The sequence below is a fragment of the Aricia agestis genome, chromosome 3 (genome assembly GCF_905147365.1).
Source record: "Aricia agestis chromosome 3, ilAriAges1.1, whole genome shotgun sequence".
NCBI lineage: Eukaryota > Metazoa > Arthropoda > Insecta > Lepidoptera > Lycaenidae > Aricia > Aricia agestis.
Window position 1 is genome coordinate 19,768,067 of NC_056408.1, and position 16,643 is coordinate 19,784,709.

At 35.9% G+C, this 16,643-nt stretch overlaps 1 protein-coding gene across 3 annotated transcripts; it reads right to left on the bottom strand.

Moving 5' to 3' along the window:
• Window positions 1-9,942: 9,942 nt before the first annotated feature.
• Window positions 9,943-12,873, bottom strand: LOC121725320 (gastrula zinc finger protein XlCGF26.1-like). Of its 3 annotated transcripts, none has more exons than XM_042112212.1 (5): window positions 12,688-12,873; window positions 12,410-12,557; window positions 12,185-12,310; window positions 11,657-11,803; window positions 9,943-11,100 (listed from the first exon to the last, which is right to left on the bottom strand). In XM_042112212.1, the coding sequence occupies exons 1-5, from the start codon at window positions 12,826-12,828 to the stop codon at window positions 9,956-9,958; spliced, it is 1,707 nt and encodes a 568-aa protein (XP_041968146.1). In that variant the 5' UTR covers window positions 12,829-12,873; the 3' UTR covers window positions 9,943-9,955. The 3 variants fall into 3 exon arrangements, with proteins under 3 accessions (XP_041968146.1, XP_041968145.1, XP_041968147.1); XM_042112211.1 differs by having other exon boundaries at window positions 11,657-11,812; XM_042112213.1 differs by lacking the exon at window positions 12,688-12,873 and having other exon boundaries at window positions 11,657-11,812; window positions 12,474-12,544.
• Between the last annotated feature and the right edge of the window lie 3,770 nt (window positions 12,874-16,643).

The window sequence follows — 16,643 nt, forward strand, 5'->3', positions numbered from 1 at the left end:
CATGGAAACGATCCGATGAACCGACTCCGAAGAAATTCAAAGTGTCAAGCTCAGCAGGGAAGGTTATGGCGTCTGTTTTTTGGGACGCTGAAGGAATAATCATGGTGGACTACTTGGAAAAGGGGGCCACTATTACAGGCTCCTACTATGCAGAACAAATAAGAAGATTGCGGGAGGCTATTAAGGAGAAAAGGCGAGGCAAACTGCGGGCTGGAGTACTGTTCCATCAAGACAACGCACCGGCTCACAAAGCTGCAATTGCCATGACTGCCATTCAGGAAGCGGGCTTTGAGCTGGTGGAACACCCCCCCTATTCACCAGATCTAGCCCCCAGTGACTTCTATCTCTTTCCACGACTCAAGGAACACCTCCGAGGCAAGAAACGATGATAGCGACGTGATGGCCGCGGTTGAGGACTTTTTTGAGAGTCAAGATAAAGATTTTTTTTCTAAGGGAATTTTAGGTTTGGAAAAGAGATGGACTAAATGACATATAGACTTGCTTGGAGACTATGTTGAGAAATAAATTTATTTTTCTATTTTATTCCTTGTGTTTATTATTGATTATCATTACTTTTGGATCACCCCTCGTATATCTACTATCTAATGACGCTATGACTATCCAATCTAAGGTATGTGTACCTTTTCATTATTTATTCCTAAGACTCGAAGGATAAAAGTTTGAGAAACTTAATTAGGATGAGGAGGGAAGACCGGACTATAAAAACGCAAAAAAAAAAGAAAAAGAATCGTATGTGTCAAATCTTTTGAGTAATTTTTGACCGGATCATTGATAAATGTATGGACGTAAGTCCGGATGTTTTCCTAATGTGTACTTTATTATTAAACGTATAGAACTGAAGATACCACATAGTCCGATCTTCGGCTGAAATGTTTTTTTCTTCACTATGGTAAGTTGAAAAAGTCTGCTTTTTAAACGCTTAATTTGCTTAGAAAAATATCATCTAGCGCAAACCAAAAATTAGGGGTTAAACAATATTTCTTTGTCATCAATTTACAGAAGACCGCAAAAGAAAAACGACATCGAATCAAGAGAAATAAAATAAAAATGCAGCACCTCTAAAATTTTCGGCTAATGCGTCCGATCTTAGGCGACCCAACCTTACACTTGATTCCGGGATCAAGTGTCCCCCATCAACCAAGTCAATACATTCAATTTGTCAGTTTTTTTTCGTTTATTTTAGGTTAGGTAATTATAAAATGGGAAGAACATATAAAAGAAAAGAACATGCAAAACCACGTATACGTGTTGACCCACAAATTCTTAAAGAAGCTGTGAACAAGGTATTGGAGGGAAATACGACCAAAGAGTATAACGTCCCAATAATGACACTGAAATTAATACTTAAGACATATAAAGCTAATTATATTCATAATTTTTTTATAATAAATTATACTTTTATAACCAAACCGGGTTTTCATTTATTTAAAGTTTGCATTAGGGAGACTTGATCCCCCTTGATCAAGTCTACCCGTTACTGGGATCAAGTCTCCCAGAATATGGGACACTTGTTCCTTTTGGAAAGTTTTGGGAAAATGCAAAAAAAAAAATGAAGCGCTCATAAATATAATAATCAAATAATGGGGAACAGTAATAAACATGCATGTTGTAATAAACATGTATTTATTATTTTTACTTATAGAACTAAATTTGAAAAAAATATAAGCAAAAAACCAAAATGGTGATCAAGTGTCCCCAGTTTCCCCTAAACTTGGCGGTTAACTAATAAGATTACTGTTACTCTTTTTTTCGTATTGAAATTAAACTTCAGTAGGTACTAGGTACCTATTTCTTTAAATAATTCATGTTTTGTGTTTTAAGTTTCAGAATGGCATTCTGTATGATTGTTTTTTTTTAAAATAAAATTAAAGTTATAATAATAAAAATTAATGTTTTATTGAAAAAATAATAATAATGAATAGGTATATATGTTTTACATGGGTCGTTTTAATGAATTAAGTCTTGAGCGTGCACAATATAAACTGTTATTTAGCGAAAAGGATCCAAATGCATATTTTAACAAATATCTCCTAAAATACAATATTGTGTTTGATTGTACTATAACCAATAAAAATAAATATAATAATACACGTTAACAATATACTGACAACTTATTTTATAATTAATACCTATGAAGAAATACGTCATAAACTTCAAAATGTCAATATCTCGAAAATGACTTGATGTTGATTGGATCCTTTTCATGTAACTACGTCCAATTGTACAGTATCATAAAAATAAAGCATCCATAATTTGAATTATAATAATGGTGAAAAATGAACATTTCAAAACTTTAATAAATAAAAATAATCATAAAATAATTCACTTGTATGAGCCCCTGGGACTCACTCGTCGTCATAACTCACCAAATATGGAATGTACGCGTCACTACATGAAGGTACTGAGACGTGGAAGAAAATAGCTACTAATACTTTTGAATTATGGCGGTTACAAATTTTTTTGTGAGTCCCTGGGACTCAGGAAGTGAATTAAGGGTTAATGGAGGCGAACGAATATGCCAACCATGTTTTCAACATGCAATAAATAAAAATAATCATAACATAATTCACTAGTACGAGTCCCTGGGACTCACTCGGTGTCATAACTATCCAAATATGGAATGTACGCACTGATCCTCTCGGCACCATGTCGCCCGCGTCACTACATGAAGGTACTGAGACGTGGAAGAAACTAGCTGCTAAGACTTTTGAATTATGGCGATTAAAAATTTTGTTGTGAGTCCCTGGGACTCAGGAAGGGAGGTGCTAACTAATATGCCGACATGTTTTCAACGTGCTCAGCGCTATGTTACTCAACAACAACCGCAAATAATAGAAGAGAGATACGATGAACCAATGCAAGAAGGTAACAATTCAGCATTAGCAGAACCCAGTACTAAACATTAATCAAAAGGTTCGAAATCTAGCGGTTCAAGTAAACAGAATGCAGGCAGTCGATTTACCTGGATATTTACGAGCACCATTAATTCCCACTTGTGCATTCATGCTCATTGTGACAATAATAACCTTCAGAGAATTAATATTGCTCTGAGAGCAACGATTCTCCAGGAAAAATAATTTTATATTCCTAGAGGATCATGTGTATGCAAAGAGCAATCCAGCTCAATATGGCAAGTTATTGAAACGACAACATGTATTAAGCTCTTTCTCACCAACAATGATTAAAGATATGATGGACATTTAAGAAAACCGCAAGTCTTTTCTAGACTTTGAACGGCTATCTTTAATCAATGACAGTGTATTTCGTTATAACATTGGCCAATGTTTCAACGAAATTCTCCAAAGCACACCAAGTATTGCACGGCGACATAGAAAAAAGGCCGGAATGGCTCTTGCTACAGTCCTTACGAAACTACACACAAGAAAATCGAATGAAAGACTATCTACAGATTTCAAAATGACAAGAAAAATATTGGATAAGTCTATGCAGTATGCGTCTAGTAAGACATGACTTAATGGTAGAGTTCGCTTCCTTACATACCATACTACGGGCAAATGTGTCAAAGAAAGTGTCAATGTGATGTTGGGTTGTAGAAACAATAAATGGAAGATTAAAAAATCAATTTCGACAATAACAGTATCAATATTTTAATGTGGTTGCATCACACTTATTCGACGAAGTAAAGATTTCGAGCGCTTTTAAATGATTGGAAAACTGTTGACTGACCATACCTTAGCTAATGAAATGTACGGATTCAGACATCTTAGAAATAACCGGTCTTACTCGTTCGACTCGAGCAATCTTTGCACGAAATATTTCGAATGTAAAGTTTTGAGAATACACAATCTGTGTTACATTTGTAAAAATCTCATAATTGGGTAATTTTTTTGAAGATGAACTTTTCTCACATTCTAAAATTGGCTCCCAAGACTCCACTCGAGGTACAACTTTATTCAGTGGCTCATAACTAATGCTATTCGCGCCTAAAAACAATTTTACAGGACATCTTTTAGTATAATATAAGTGATCTAGGAAGAATAGGTGGGTTATGGGTAGGTACTCACTAGGTCGTTCGTTAGATAGGCCGTTCTCACTGCAGCATAACAAATTAGGAGCGAAAGAGTGCAGTTTGTTGAAATGGTTACGAACCGAAGGTCTTCAAATACGCAAATTCGCCAAGTGTGGCACTGACATTTGCCTATTTGTGCAAAGTTATTGCTGGCATTTTCCTATTTGTGCAAAGTTTGCTCAAACTTTGAAGCCCATGTCTGGCGCCGGCTATACAAAAACATTCAAGAACGTCTTTTTTGACATGTATTTGAGAGTTCTCCTTTAGGCTTTACCAGCAGCGCTCCCGTCAATGTCACCCACTTTTTTTTTCTTCTTATAATGGCACTTCGGCTATAGCCATGGCCAGGGTCGAGTATAATATTATGGCGGGAAAACAATATTCTTCAATACATTTTTTTCTATATCGTCAGGTCAGTCAGGTCTAAAGTCTAGTCAAAGTCTAAGTATAAAGTCAATACAGTCAAGAAGTCAAGTCGGTCGATTCAGTAAAGTGGTAGACGCTTTACTGGAACTTTCGATGGAGTTTTGGAGGGAACACATAAGAGCACGTTTCTGGTTATTACATCACTTTTCCATACTTGTGCACGCAGGGCCCCCGCGACCATAAGTGCAATGTGTGCAATGCACACAGGCGCCATCCTCTAGGGGCGCCAAATCGCCATCTTTAGGGTCGCCAAAACCAAGGACCCAAAAAAATTGCCTAAAGAGCGGCAAAATCTCTTTTTTGCACACAGGCGCCAGTAGCCCTTACGGGGGCCCTGTGTGCATGATAACGAATATCTGATGGTTAATATCCTACCAATATTACACATTAAAAACCCAGATAACACAATTTTAGGAAAATAATATAAAAAAAACACTACATCACTCTTTGACATTCCCGGCAAAACTTCCACCCACATTCATTTAAAGCCTTCTCGAGCTGTATGTAATATTATCTTCGCAAATATTCATTTAACCTTTAAAAGCGCTCCAGACTCACAAGTCAAACATCGTCCTTCTTTCTTCACACTCACGCCCGTCTTTCATATGCCAGGTGAAAAAGGACGACGCGGAATTATCGCCAAGTGTCTGGAAGAAACCGTTGAAAGCGGTAAGGTCGCAAATGTAAATCCTACTTCCTACTATCCTACTAATCCTACTAATAATAAAAAGGCGAAAGTTTGTTTGGATGTATGGATGTGTGGATGTATGGATGTTTGTTACTCTTTCACGCAAAAACTACGGAACGGATGTTAATGAAACTTTACAATAATATAGCTTATACATCAGAATAACACATAGGCTACAATTTTAACCGACTTTCAAAATGGGGGAGGTGATCAGGGCCTGTAGACAAGTGGCAAAGCGCTAACGCTAACGCTAGCGCTACAAAATGTATGCGATTTGACATAAGTCATCGCTTCGCTAGCGAAAACTAATGTCAAATCCATACATTTTGTAGCGCTAGCGTTAGCGTTAGAGTTAGCGTTTTGCCATTTGTCTACGGGGGCTGTTCGTTTTCTTATGTTCAATGATTACTCCGCCGTTTGTTAACCGATTTTCAAAATTTTTCTTTTAGTATATAGGGTATCATCCCAATTTGGTATTATATTTACAAAAGTGGTGATCTGATGAAGGATGCATAAGTAATCGAGGGAACTCCTCAAAATTTATATGGAAACATGTGGTGACTTCGGTTTCGTGAGAAGTATTCTAAGCATATGCTACCAACAAGTAAGATTTTGCACCGAGGTATACCTGGTATACCGTGGTTCGGAAGGTGCTGAGAGAACACCTGATTCTTTATAGATACAAGTTTGGGAGTTTCGGCGTTGTTTTAAGAACGGAAAGCATTTATGCCACTATGCAAATTACATTCATCATCATCATCACTACCATTTTATACTTAGAATACATCGTCCCATGGTTATGACTCATAACTTATGAGCCTATAATGACTCTGTTATTGGTATTTTTCATAGTCTTTTAGATCGAGACTCGAGTTTGTCAAGCGATAATTGAAAATAATCTATAGTTAATATTGCTTGAGAATATGTTTGCTTGAACGCGCTAATTTCAGGAACTACTGGTCCGATTTAAAAACTTATTTCAGTGTTAGATAGCTAATTTATCGAGTAAGACTATAGGCTATATAATATTATCACGCTAAGACTAATACGACCGAAGAAACTCAGGAAAATGTTGGAAAAACGGGGGAAATATTAGAAATTACGAACTACTGGAGCAATTTTTATGGCAATATTTGGCACAGATATAGAGTAGACCAAGTGAAGGGAGTAGGGACATAAGCTATTTTTTATGGGAAAATGTACGGTTTCCGTAAAATTCCTAATTTACGCGGGCGAAGCCGCGCGGGACATCTAGTTTATATATAATTTGTAGATTATTGTTCTGAACTAGTATCATGTAGTGTAAGACACTTTTCAATGACCAAAACTATTATCAGACGTTTTAAAAATAACTTTGTTGCTATTATTATTCAAAGGCGTTATTTTTATTTTATAAATTAATATAACACCTTAGAAGACAATACGATATTGCAAGAATTTATGTTCTACTAGCTGTTGCCCGCGACTTTGTCCGAGACAGCATACTGCATAGTATAATAACAAAGATGGAGAATTTTCCCCTGTTTCCTTACCTAAAGGGTAAAAACCCGGGACCCGATAGCAAAAATATTTCAGCCTGTCCGTCTGTCTGTCTGTCCATATCCAGACTGTACCTCCCCTTTCTAACATGTAGTAAATATTATTAAAGTATGGATACAATTGAGTATTTTTTGGTCATGTACCTAGTCAAGTGCCTACCTGTTAGACCCAGATCACAGAGCGATAAGACAACTTACTATCACAATATGGATCAAACCTTAGGTTCTCAGTAGTTCCTTATGTACTTAGAATACCTTTGAATTTGTGAAGCTCTACATGGAGCTCTACTCACTCTCACTCACTCATAATGTGTAAAAATGTCTGTCTGTCTGTCTGTAACCTCTACACGCACAAACCGCTTTACCAATTTTACTGAAATTTGGGACGGAAATACTTAACTTTTTAGGAAATATGATACTTTTATCCCGGAATTATGCGAAATGAAGTTGTGGGTGTTATCTCATAATTAAAATATTGAAGTAAATTTATATAAAAGTAAAGCTATTTGGAGCAATTTCGTTTTATAAGGCATTTTATTTTATTTTTTTGTAGAAAAGACATCAGATAAAATAATAAATTTTACTATGATTATAATAATTAACTGCAAGTATTTGTCTGTTATTTATTCATCGTAATCATCAACAAAATCATTATAATTTTCACCGTTCATCCAATCACGACACTGCCTGTTTCAGTCATCATCCTTGTCGTCATCAGCTAAGGTAACACCGCGTTAAAGTAAAAAACTGTGTTGCATACGTTTTAGATTGCTTGTTTTGTATTGCGGCCGGGCCGGTCTCTCATAGTAAACAAGCAATGGAACAGCAAAAATGGAAAGGGCGTAAGTGATAAAATGGTTTTTGTCGCGTAATTTAAAAACTATAAATACATACAATATAATTAATATACAGAATATGTTCTATTTCATCAGTCAGTCTGGATATGGACAGACAGACAGACGGACAGGCTGAAATATCTTTGTTATCGGGTCCCGTTTTTACTCTTTGGGTAAGGAAACAGGGGAAAATTATCCATCTTTGTTATTATTACTATGCAGTATGCTGACACGGAAAAAGTCGCGGGCAACAGCTAGTAGAAAATAAATTCTTGCAATATCGTATTGTCTTCTAAGGTGTTATATTAATTTAAAATATAATGCCTTTGAAAAAAAAATTGCAAAAAGTTATTTTTAAAACGTCTGATAATAGTTTTAGTCATTGAAAAATGTCTTACACTACATGATACTAGTTCAGAACAATAATCTACAAATTATATATAAATATTAGCCATTTGAAAATAAGTAAGACTAATTTTCACTCAACTTTGTTACCTGGTACCTGACCAGGTGTCACACTTAGAGCTACACAAATTCGCAGGTATTCTAAGTACACGAGGCACTACTAACAACCTATGGTTTCATCAATGAGAGAGTAAAATATGTCTTATCCTTCTGGGATCCAGGTCTAATTGAGGTATAGGGATTATTAAATTATATACCTATATATTTTATTAGGCGTATTTTCAATAAGGTTTTTATTTCAACATCGTGTCGTTACAGTTTGTTACAAAAATACAAAATAACAATAAATATTAATAACAATAAAAAATAAAATATTATTTTAAAAGGAATTATTAAGAACTACATCCCACTAGTTTGAACCGTAAACTGGTTAGAGATGTGTAGGGTCCAAAAGGCATACACTTGCCTTTTGGACCCTACACATCTCTCTAAATTTTCTCTCTTTGCCAGGGTCCCGTTTTTACGCTTTGGGTACGGAACCCTAATAACATAATATTATAATCTCGTCTTTATCCCCCACGGTGCAGACAGAGCCTAAACCAGAGGTCAATTAAAGTTTCAAAGGCAGCAGAAAACAAAATACAGTGTGTAACAAAAATAAGTGATAATACTTTAGGGTGTGTACGTGTTCCTTGTAGAGAGTTCACTGTGAAAGTAGCAGCTCTGAAAGCTAAATGTGCAAGGGCCGAGCGTCACGAGTTTCCCCATACAAAAGTGAAAAAAATTTTTGGTCTTTCAGCGCCGCTACTTTCACAGTGAACAAGGAACACATACACACCCTAAAGTATTGTAACTTATTTTTGTTACAGCCTGTATAATATAAAGCATTTTAAAAAATGGACGTACACACACGTCAGTTTTGCCCCCGACGTGCTAAGTAGGTACCTGAAGGACTTGTGTTACGTACGGGTACCAGATAACGGAAATATATTTTGTACTTTTATTCTTTACATATCTTCAATATTTTTATTATAATAATATAATAGTCATATTTAATACACATCTATGACAGAGTAGACAGAATGATAGAGTATGCCGACTTAGAACTGATTTTGAAATTTTTAAATTTGACGTATTATGACGAAAATCGTCGCTAGGGTTGTTAACTTGTTACCTACGAATTTAAAACTATGACATATTCGCTGGACGTGTTCCTCTTTGGTCGTATTGTTGTTTGTGTTTTGGCACATGTGATTAAAATTGTCAGAATCCAATTTTGAAATCTTTATTTTAAATATTTAAAAATAAATTATATCAGCCAGCGCGAGGCACATTCCGTTCATAATCGTAGTGAAACCCGACGAATTTGACAAATATTGAAACCTGTCCGTTTCTTTGCAGTCGAACTACTGGTAGTTATGTCTGTTGTGTCTATGATCCAGGAACTCTGAAAACTTTTTGTTCCGCCGGCGGGAATCGAACCAGCGACCCTGGCTAGAGATTCTAATGCGCTCATCCACTGAGTCACAGAAGTCGTCATTAAAAAATAACATATAAATAAATAAATAAAAATTACAATCTCAGAAATGTTTAGTTTATGGCAATTGGCAACACTGAACATCAAGCGATACTCCGATCTGAGTTTTCAGGTTTATATATTTTTCTGTGTTTATGACGATTTATATAATATACTTACTGATTGTATGTGATACCAGTATCTTTATTATTTCTAGTAGTGTTATTTTGCATAGTCTCACTACGCAAACTTGCATTTTGCTACGGACATAACTTAAAATTTCGAAAATTATCGACACGTGTACCTCACCCGAAGCTTGCGATGCGACTGGCGCGGGTACGCCGAATACGGCGTACGATTTGTTGCAGCATTTTTCAAGTACTCCGACGGTATCTAGTCGTAGCGCCGCGCGCGAGACCTATCATTCATCTATGGTCCTGTCATTGACCAATCAAAAATTAGTAGTAGTATAGAACCCTATATTTTTTGACATTACTAGAAATTTGGTGGCAAGCTGTATTCAATATGATGCGTCTTAATGTGTCCTTTTAGGCTACATTTCTGAACAAAAGCCTGACCACAAACAGCACAAGCGAAACGGCGGTCGTTATTATGAATTCTCATGTGCTCTCTGAGAGTTTTCTTCCTAGCATAGGATTTTTTGCAAACGGAACATTCAAAAATCCTCTCGCCATTATGTTTGACCATGTGCACCCTTAGTTCATTTTTAGTAAAGCATTTGTAGGAACATATCTGGCACTCAAAATCTCTTTCGTCGAGATGATCTCTCTTCATATGTCGCGAGAGCGTGTAGCGTCTGTCGAAAGTTTTGTCGCACACATTACATCTATACTTCAGTGGCGCGAGGCCGTGTACTTCTACCAAATGCTTTTGGCGTCTAAAATATTCTGAGAACCTTTCTGAGCATTTGGGACACTTGAACCTCTTGATCATCCTGTGTACGGTGTCCACGTGGTTTTTATGCTTCTGGTGGGTCGTGTAAACCTTCTTGCATATCTCGCAGGGATAGTTACCGCCTGTGTGCATGCTCTTGTTGTGAACTTTCAGTCTATATTTAGTTATGAAGCCCGTCCCGCACAGATTGCAGACATAGTTGCGGTAGTGAATGTTCATATGACGCTCGATTGAACCGAATGTTTCAAAATTGAAACCACAAACTTGACATTCGTATATATTCGTTTGGGTCAATTTAAAAGGTATTATTCGGTCTGTAAGTTCTGAGTAAAATTTTTTCTTATGTATTTTTACTAAATGACTTTTCAATTCGTTTAGATTGGGTAAGAATTTTTCACAAATGAGGCACTTCAAGTCTGTAGTGTCAACATACACAACTAAACACTCGGCCCCGTAAGTTCCCAGAATGCTTCTGATTTCTTGTCGTTTATGATTTTTCTCTTGGTGCTCTCTCAATTTGTCTAAGCCCTCAAATATTTTCCTGCAGTAGAAGCACGGAAACCCTAAGCGATTCTTACTTTTAAAGGGAACAAGACTTGCATTTTCGAGAATAACTGATGCATTTTGAATCTGTGCCATTTTTTCTGAGAGCCAATTATTTTGTTTATGAGAAATTGTGTCCTCTTCAAGTAGTTTGGATATTGTTTTAGGGACAATATACTTATCTGGAACAGAAAAGAAGTATATTATTATCAATAATTCATTAAGTATCTATATAAAATCAATTGTCCTAAACGACACTCATTACTCATTACACAGCCATTGATTGTAGCGACTAGAGACTTGAAATGGGATAAGAAGAGATTTTTAGAAATTAAGAATTCTAAAGGGGTAAAAAGGGTAGGGAGAGTGTGAGAAAACATTATTTGACATTCATATGTCACAAGTCACAATTTGTGAAGCTCCTCTCCTTTGTATTGCTTAGCTCATACAATTTTGCTACACTGCAATGTAGGTACGTCTAGTGTGGTTTCGCGTTAAGGACCCTTCTATACCACGTGTTTTTCATGCTCTGATGAAGTGCATTATTGATGCGCATGCTTTTTTGCATATTTTTTATGACGATCAAAAGAAGTAGCCAGTACACAATGGCCCACTGCAGGCCATCCCATTGCGCGCCACGCCTGGAAACCATCCGCCATCATACACCTTTACTCCGTCTACACAATGGCGATGGCTTGTAGTGGGCCAGCATGGTCCATTCTTAAGAAGTATGTTTACCTTTCAGAAGATCAAGTTGTGTTACATATCCTTGACATATTGTGTATAGAGAGTTTCTTGTAGGCAGTTTAAAATTTGATGAAAATCTAGCAAGTAATTCAGCTTCACCATCTATCCTGTCATTGTCGTGAATATCTCTCGTTAATTCTGAAACATCTAAAATGCGAAAATACACATGAATGAAAAAAAATAAGTGATAATAATTTAGGGTGTAATATGTGTCCCTTATACTCTTAAATGCAACACTAATGTACCATGAGGAAAAAAAAATTAATTTGTTACCTTAATATTTTGTAACTTTATTATAATATGAAGCACAAAAAGACAATTTATAAGATCAATCTTCTTCATTAAATATTACAGATACTAGTTTCAAAATGTAGTCAGTAGCTAACCATTACGCAAAAATATTTTTTTACCTTAATATGTACATATTAAAAATGACTGGAAATAGGCAAATATTATTGCAGAAAATATTATGACATTCCTATTCATAATTATTCAATATTACAACTTAATCTTTGTTACCTTCTTCATTATTTTCGCATGGTGTATAATCAGAGTCACAGTCAACGAGTTCATTTGTTGACTCTTCCTTTACTTCGTTTAATACTTCTTTTTTTATGTCAACAATTTTCATCTCTCTAGCAGGCACTGAAAAGACAATATTTAAATTATAGAATTTACAATGCTACACATGATAATATCTTTTTTATTAAGTAACTCAGCTTATTGCTAATGAAATCTTTTTACCATTAATAAAAATAGTGTCATTTTCATTAACATTTGTCAGTAGTTTATGTTCACTGTTTATCACCATGTTTCGGAAAATATGTGCCTCTTTTAGACGCTGAATACAGGAGTCACAGATTAATGTGCTTATTTCTTGGTTCGTTGAAAGCTGTAAAATTAAAGTGAAGGTTAGGAATCGAAAGAATATCTCGAAAAAAAATATATTTGCTTCAGTGGATAACTTACGAACGAGTGCGAACGAGTAGTCATATTTTATTATCAAGCTACATTAAACTTACATATAAATTAAAACATTCCATAAAAATGTCAATATAAACTATTCTCGTGCCATTTTCATAATATTCTTTCATTAAACTCTTGTGATTTCCTTTTACAGAGCAACATCGACATATTCCATAAGACACAGACTTTGAATCCATTTTTAAAAATAATATAATCAATACGTTCCTTTATTATTTATTACACAGAACAATATTGGTTTAAAAACAACTTTAAAATTATAATACTTGGTTTAAAAACAACTTTAAAATTATATCTTCGGTTTGTGGATAAACAAAAATCAAAAAATAAATCTTCTTCTTCTTCTTTTGGCGTACTAAAAAAAACATTGAGGTACTATCATACAGTCTGTCAAGAAAGTGAAGAAATTAAAAAGTGGCAACATCGTAGTGTCATGTCCCTTTTTTCTTAGATTGATTTGAAAGGGATAACACTACAATGCTGCCACTTTTTAATTTCTTCACTTTCTTGACAGACTGTACTATAGACCATTGAGGTACTATAATTGGAGAGAGCCATAAATAGGTGTATAAGCGTCAAAAGCGTGTAATGTTATGTCCTACTTACTAGGACATAACATTACACGCTTTTGACGCTTATACACCTATATAAGGCTCTCTCCAGTTATAGTTTCCTATGATATTCTACTTATACAGATATGTTACGTCCATACTATTATCCGGCTTAAATCTCTTCCGAACAATTTTCAAATTCAAAATTGCAGACATTGACAAATTTGACAGATAAGTGAAAGATACGAAAAACCATTTACATAAAAGAGACAGTTCTATTTTTAAACGTCGAATCGTATCGCTGTCTCTTTCTTCGCCTGAGCTATGACGAAAATTCGATTTTTTCAGATTGTTCGAAAAAATAATTGAAAATCTAAATAATCGAGGTATTTATTGCAATCAAGACAATATGTGAACTACATGTAAACTAGATGTCCCGCGCGGCTTCGCTCGCGTAAATTATTAGGAATTTTACGGAAAACGTACATTTTTTCGCAACAAAATAGCTTATCTCTCTTCACGTAGTCTACTCTATATCTATGTCAAATAACATACAAAATTGCTTTAGTAGTTCGTGAGATAAACCCTTCCTAATAATTTTCCGTTTTAACCACATTTCCTCTGTTTCTTTGGTCCTATTAGTTTTAGCGTGATAAAATAGCCTATAGCCTTCTTTGATAAATGAGCTATCTAACACTAAAATATTTTTTTTAATCGGACCAATAGTTCCTGAGATTAGCGTGAGCAATCAAACAAACAAATATTTTTTAAATCGCTTGACAAAATCGAATCTTGATCTAAATGACTATGAAAAGTACCAATGGGTCATAACTCATAATAGGCTCATAATCATGGGATGCATGTAACTTATAAGGTATAATATGGTAGTGATGATGAATGTAATTTCAAATTTGCATAGTAGCATATGCTTTCCGTTCTTAAAGCAATGCAAAAGAGTTCTCTCAGCACCTTCCCGATCTAATCATGGTATACCTTGGTGCAAAATCTTACTTGTTGATTGCATATGCTTAGACTACTTCCCACGAAACCGAAGTCACCACATGTTTCCATATAAATTTTAAGGAGTTCCCTCGATTAGTCATGGCTCCCGGCATCAGATCACCAATTTTGTGAGTATAGTACCAAATTGGGATGATACTCTGTACGCCAAAAGAAAAATTTTGAAAATCGGTTCACAAACGGCGGAGTAATCGTTGAATATAAAAAAACGAACATAACACCTCCCCCATTTTGAAAGTCAGTTAAAATTATAGCCTATGTGTTATTTCATTCGGATACATTTTACATCAACTTTCATTAAGATATATTCAGGGTCATGTAACTTATAGGGTGACCATGATTGCAAAATAAAACAATGCTGCAATGAGTGACGTTCATTAAATTTTGGTAAGCACTCAGAGAATAAGCAAAAAATTCTGGATTTATCTTTTGTTTTATGACGGTCGCCGGCTGCTGCTGCAGCACGCTCGCTTCGCTCGCTCGGCTCCCTCTGTGTTGTGGTCTAAGTTCTAACCTAACCTAACCTACTTTTGGACTTTCTGGATTGTGTTTGTTTTTGTTTTGGCGGGGGGCTGCGCCCCCCGAGCCCCTCTTTCGGTGCGACTGCACCCCTCCGTCCCCCCGCTTCGGTATCCGTGGTAAGTAGGCCTTCCGTTAAGTCTTTATTAATTAATAATATAAATTAATAATGAAATGAAATAAAATACTGAAATGTTTTCTCTGCTGATCAAATGTATAATCTTACCGACCAAGTAATTATTCTGCCGAGTGACTTTTTATTTTGCAGATACATAATAAAAGTTTCTGCCAGTTATGTGTTTAAATTGCTGACCATTCAATGATTATTTACAGAACACGAATTGCAGCCTGATTTTAATTATTGCTAACAAAATCTTTGTATGCTGACAAAATGATTTTTTAGCTGTTATTTATTGCAAACCAAATTTTTAAATGGCATACACAAAATTCTTCTCATATATTAATATTCATCATGGGCAGCGCCACGAGTGTTAAGAAACGAATTACGAAACTAAAACTGTCAAAAAGGCGACTAGTCTCTAACCAATGACATAAGAAACACTTCATATGTCATTGTCTGTAGCCTTATTATATTACGGCTAGCCGTTATGAAACCTTCAAGAAAAGAGCATATACCCTCTTAAAAGGCCGGCAACGCACCTGCAGCTCTTCTGATGTTGCGAGTGTCCATGGGCGACGGTAGTTGCTTACCATCAGGTGACCCGTTTGCTCGTTTGCCCCCTTATTTAATAAAAAAAATAAAGAAAGTAACGTATAGCGCCGAATGCATTCCGGCGGTTTTTTATTCAGCCGCATTCAATCCGGCTAAACGTCGACACGCCGCATTACAAAACCGCGCCGTTTTTAAAACGGCTAGCCGTAATGTAATACGGCTAAATATACAATCCGCCTGCGACATATATAAAGTAAATAAAGTATATAAAGTATAAATTCATGAAGTATAAAAAATAATAATAAAATAAAGTATTACGAAGACCATACAACTGTACATTTCACTCTGGCAAATACATGATATTATTATTAAAGAAGGATTAATTATATTCTGTTCACTAAACAATGCTGGCATGTCTTGTATGGCAAAATCTCTTTGTCGCGGGACAGAAAACCGACAACAATCGGGGAACGAGCCGCGAAGTGCGAAACATCGGATCTCTCACTCATGCTTCGCAGGAATTTCGCGGCGCCGCGGCGTCGCGCACGGTTCGCGCGCGAGTGTAGATGCGGTCGGGGAACCAGCCGCAAAGTGCGAAAAATATGCGAATCGGATCCACACTCACGTTTCGCGGAAATTCCGCGGTGCGGCGACGCGCGCGAGTGGGGATGGGCCGATGGGGCCCACTTGACAGCTGAAATTTCCTTATGCGGGCGCCAGACATGTGAACAAATACGCAAATTCGCTAAGTGTGGCACTGACATTTGCCTATTTGTGCAAAGTTATTGTTGGCATTTTCCTATTTGTGCAAAGTTTGCTCAAACTTTGAAGCCCATGTCTGGCGGCGGCTTCATTCATTGCTGAAATCACGACAGTTTTTTTTTCGTATTATGGCACTTCGGCTATGTCAACAATTAATGTTAACTGTCGTACTGGGAGCAAAGAGAATGTAATGAGGCATTTTCCTATTTTTTTGATTTGATTGTCAAACAGTTTTCATTTAGGTAACTAGATGGCGTATGGGTACTATCGGTAATACCGTCATTATTTGCTACAAAACTGGGCAAAAGAATGTAAAACTTGTTATATTTCAATTTGAAAAAGATGCAATAATATTCCGATGAATAGGATAATAAAGTTATTATAACGATGTTTTTGTTAAAACTCACGGAAGAAATAGCCCTATGTACTATTTTATTATTTTTTATATTTTTAAATGTCACAGGAATTA